This window comes from Penaeus vannamei, chromosome 13 (assembly GCF_042767895.1).
Source record: "Penaeus vannamei isolate JL-2024 chromosome 13, ASM4276789v1, whole genome shotgun sequence".
Taxonomy (NCBI): Eukaryota; Metazoa; Arthropoda; class Malacostraca; order Decapoda; family Penaeidae; genus Penaeus; species Penaeus vannamei.
Genome location: NC_091561.1, coordinates 40,553,993 through 40,558,992, shown reverse-complemented (window position 1 = coordinate 40,558,992; position 5,000 = coordinate 40,553,993). Strand labels below are relative to the sequence as shown.

General features: G+C 32.4%; 1 protein-coding gene across 1 annotated transcript in view; it reads left to right on the top strand.

The window, feature by feature from the left end:
* The window catches only part of LOC138863768 (uncharacterized), a 4,444-nt gene extending 3,090 nt beyond the window's left edge, over positions 1 to 1,354 (top strand). The window contains exons 3-4 of the mRNA XM_070128616.1: positions 496 to 576; positions 670 to 1,354. Coding sequence (XP_069984717.1) covers positions 496 to 576; positions 670 to 1,354 — 766 coding nt within the window. The remainder of the gene's footprint in view (positions 1 to 495; positions 577 to 669) is intronic.
* Positions 1,355 to 5,000: the final 3,646 nt, after the last annotated feature.

Here is a 5,000-nt window from a genome sequence, read left to right as displayed (position 1 = left end):
TTAAATTATCTGAGGGTCATTAGCTAAGGTCATTAAAGGAGAATAAATTGTGGGATTAAATCATTATAATACTTTAAACGTTAAAAAGTCTATCAACTTCATAAAGTTTCACAAGTAAAAATGATTGGTGAATATTATATCAAAAAGTCATTATATCATGTATTGTATATTCTACCCTTCCAGCTTATATATAATATTGTATACGTGTCTACAGAGCATATAACGCTCTTAGCTGTATTTTTTATCCTATGCTTATTAGTCATTCATTAATTATCACTTTTTGCTGTTAAACCTGGATCCTCCTTCCATTCCTCTGATAATATGCATCCAAAGATATCCAAGTCTATATTGTTCTCCCTCTCCTTTACATACGCGGATCCAACCCCCTTCCAGTCTCTCACATATCCTTTTTATCTTTTTTTTCACACACACCTTTCCAAGAATTCATCTCCACCTTTCCAAGCTTTCTTCACCCCCGTATCTTGTTGAGACCAGATATCACTTTGTCATTCTCGAGTTACAGCTCGACCTCCAACCCCCTCACTGTTTAGCGTGGTCCGTAATGAGTTCTAAAAGGTAAGGGGTTCAGTGGACTTTCCCTTGTGTAACCCGATCCTGTGGGCGTCCCTTAAATTCGGGGTTTCTTATTGATATTATTGTGTACATCAGGGGTATTGTGTACATCAGGGGTATTGTGTACATCAGGGGTATTGTGTACATCACGGGTATTGTGTACATCAGGGGTACTGTGTACATCAGGGGTATTGTGTACATCAGGGGTATTGTGTACATCAGGGGTATTGTGTACATCACGGGTATTGTGTACATCAGGGGTACTGTGTACATCAGGGGTATTGTGTACATCAGGGGTATTGTGTACATCAGGGGTATTGTGTACATCAGGGGTATTGTGTACATCAGGGGTATTGTGTACATCAGGGGTATTGTGTACATCAGGGGTATTGTGTACATCAGGGGTATTGTGTACATCAGGGGTATTGTGTACATCACGGGTATTGTGTACATCAGGGGTATTGTGTACATCAGGGGTATTGTGTACATCAGGGGTATTGTGTACATCAGGGGTATTGTGTACATCAGGGGTATTGTGTACATCAGGGGTATTGTGTACATCAGGGGTACTGTGTACATCAGGGGTATTGTGTACGTCAGGGGTATTGTGTACGTCAGGGGTATTGTGTACATCAGGGGTATTGTGTACATCAGGGGTACTGTGTACATCAGGGGTATTGTGTACGTCAGGGGTATTGTGTACGTCAGGGGTATTGTGTACATCAGGGGTGGCCAACCAGTCGATCCCGATAGACTGGTCGATCACAAGCCTGTTTTTTAAGTCGATCACATTATTGTACTTCATGATTCGTCCTTCTGAAGTTGTTATACAAATAGCTGCAATAGCATATCCAAGTACTCATGACACTTGGGTTATCATATTTCTCTTTTAATAGCATATCCAAGTACTCATGACACTTGGATTATCATATTTCTCTTTTAATAGCATATCCAAGTACTCATGACACGGATTATTATATTTCTCTCTTAATAGCATATCCAAGTACTCATGACACTTGGATTATTATTCTTTTTTAATAGCATATCCAAGTACTCATGACACTTGGATTATTATATTTCTCTTTTAATAGCATATCCAAGTACTCATGACACTTGGGTTATTATATTTCTCTTTTAATAGCATATCCAAGTACTCATGACACTTGGGTTATTATATTTCTCTTTTAATAGCATATCCAAGTACTCATGACATTTGGATTATTATATTTCTCTTTTAATAGCATATCCAAGTACTCATGACACTTGGATTATTATATTTCTCTTTTAATAGCATATCCAAGTACTCATGACATTTGGATTATTATATTTCTCTTTTAATAGCATATCCAAGTACTCATGACACTTGGATTATTATATTTCTCTTTTAATAGCATATCCAAGTACTCATGACACTTGGGTTATTATATTTCTCTTTTAATAGCATATCCAAGTACTCATGACATTTGGATTATTATATTTCTCTTTTAATAGCATATCCAAGTACTCATGACACTTGGATTATTATATTTCTCTTTTAATAGCATATCCAAGTACTCATGACACTTGGATTATTATATTTCTTTTAATAGTATGTCCAAGTACTCATGACACTTGGATTATTATATTTCTCTTTTAATAGCATATCCAAGTACTCATGACACGGATTATTATATTTCTCTTTTAATAGCATATCCAAGTACTCATGACACTTGGGTTATTATATTTCTCTTTTAATAGCATATCCAAGTACTCATGACACTTGGAGTATTATATTTCTCTTTTAATAGCATATCCAAGTACTCATGACACTTGGAGTATTATATTTCTCTTTTAATAGCATATCCAAGTACTCATGACACTTGGATTATTATATTTCTCTTTTAATAGCATATCCAAGTACTCATGACACTTGGATTATTATATTTCTCTTTTAATAGCATATCCAAGTACTCATGACACTTGGATTATCATCTTTCTTTTAATAGCATATCCAAGTACTCATGACACTTGGGTTATTATATTTCTCTTTTAATAGCATATCCAAGTGCTTATGATACTTGGATTATCATATTTCTCTTTTAATAGCATATCCAAGTACTCATGACACTTGGATTATTATATTTCTCTTTTAATAGCATATCCAAGTGCTTATGATACTTGGATTATCATATTTCTCTTTTAATAGCATATCCAAGTACTCATGACACTTGGATTATTATATTTCTCTTTTAATAGCATATCCAAGTACTCATGACACTTGGATTATTATATTTCTCTTTTAATAGCATATCCAAGTACTCATGACACTTGGGTTATTATATTTCTCTTTTAATAGCATATCCAAGTACTCATGACACTTGGATTATTATATTTCTCTTTTAATAGCATATCCAAGTACTCGTGACACTTGGGTTATCATATTTCTCTTTTAATAGCATATCCAAGTACTCATGACACTTGGATTATTATATTTCTCTTTTAATAGCATATCCAAGTACTCATGACACTTGGATTATTATATTTCTCTTTTAATAGCATATCCAAGTACTCATGACACTTGGATTATTATATTTCTCTTTTAATAGCATATCCAAGTACTCATGACACTTGGGTTATTATATTTCTCTTTTAATAGCATATCCAAGTACTCATGACACTTGGATTATCATATTTCTCTTTTAATAGCATGTCGAAGTACTCATGACACTTGGATTATTATATTTCTCTTTTAATAGCATATCCAAGTACTCATGACACTTGGATTATCATCTTTCTTTTAATAGCATATGCAAGTACTCATGACACTTGGATTATTATATTTCTCTTTTAATAGCATATCCAAGTACTCATGACACTTGGATTATTATATTTCTCTTTTAATAGCATATCCAAGTACTCATGACACTTGGATTATCATATTTCTCTGTTAATAGCATATCCAAGTACTCATGACACGGATTATTATATTTCTCTTTTAATAGCATATCCAAGTACTCATGACACTTGGATTATTATATTTCTCTTTTAATAGCATATCCAAGTACTCATGATACTTATTTTTTTCTGTGAATAAGTTATATTTACACTTATAACGATGTTACACTTACCGATATATTTATTACATGTTTGAACCTTAGGCTGGTAGATCGCGCCAGAGTAACTGTAGAAAAAGTAGATCATACCACACAAAAGATTGGCCTCCCCTGGTGTATATTATTCTCGAAATTTTGTGTATCTATCTTGTATTTTGATTCGAAAGAAAACGGTGATTATAATCTATCTCTTTTTTTTTCTCTCTCTCTCTTCCATTGGTAATTAGGTAATCTCTCTTTGTTCTCTCATTCTTTATCAATTGTCTGTGAGTAATATTTGGGTCTGTGGTGTTCCTGTGATCTAGCTCTTAGCCTAGTGATATTCTGCAAAAATAATAAATAGTAATAGTGAATAGTAATAGTAATATAATAGTAATATCTTCCTAATTGGGTATCGTGTCCAAATTTCCATAACTTGTGATTACCAAACTTAAGTCCATTTTTGTAGCTTCTCCGAAACCCCCAAAAAGTTTGATGATAGCCATTGATACATGTTTGTCCTTTACTTGCGCGTTATTAGAATTTGGTGAAACATCTTTTTATTTTTCGCTCACGGTGGAAAAGATGCGAAATCTTATGCAACTTCCACTTTTTTCATATGAAGAACGACGTGTGTGTAAAAAAAAAAAAAAAAAAAAAAAAAAAAAAAAAAAAAAAAAAATTCTGACTGAATCTGAGAAATATATTTGAAACATCTTTTCATTTTTCGCTCACTGTGGATGCGATAAGATGCAAGACCTCATGCAGCTATAATTAAAAAAAAATGTTTTGACTGAATGTGAGAAATATATTTGAAAATTTCCTCAGCTTTGCAAACCGAAAAAGTGTTTATAAACCGTCATATTTGCAGAGTAGTCAAGTATTTATTAATTTATCAACTACTTATTCCATTTCATTTTAAGCTTCTACAATATTTTGCTTGTAGTCAAATATCATACCTACATATGAAATATTTTAATAGATTACAATTGACTTTTCTTTTGGGCAATTAAGGAAAAAAAAATCTTGTAGCGGCGATGATACAACAGAAAAAAATGTATTTGGAATTTTGGGATGCTATAAAAAAAAAACTATTGTTGATAAAATGATGACTAATATCATTGTCTTTGATACTATCATAACCATCATTATTGTTGTAACTGTTGTCGTTATCAGTGTTGTCATTATTATTTTTATTATTACTTCTATTATTATGAACATTGTAATTATCAATCATGTTACCATTACTATTCTATTATGATTATCGTGAGCAGTGTAATATGAAGATGATTATTATCCTTGTTATTTTTATTACTGTCATTATCATTATCCTTATGATAATGATTATTATAATTA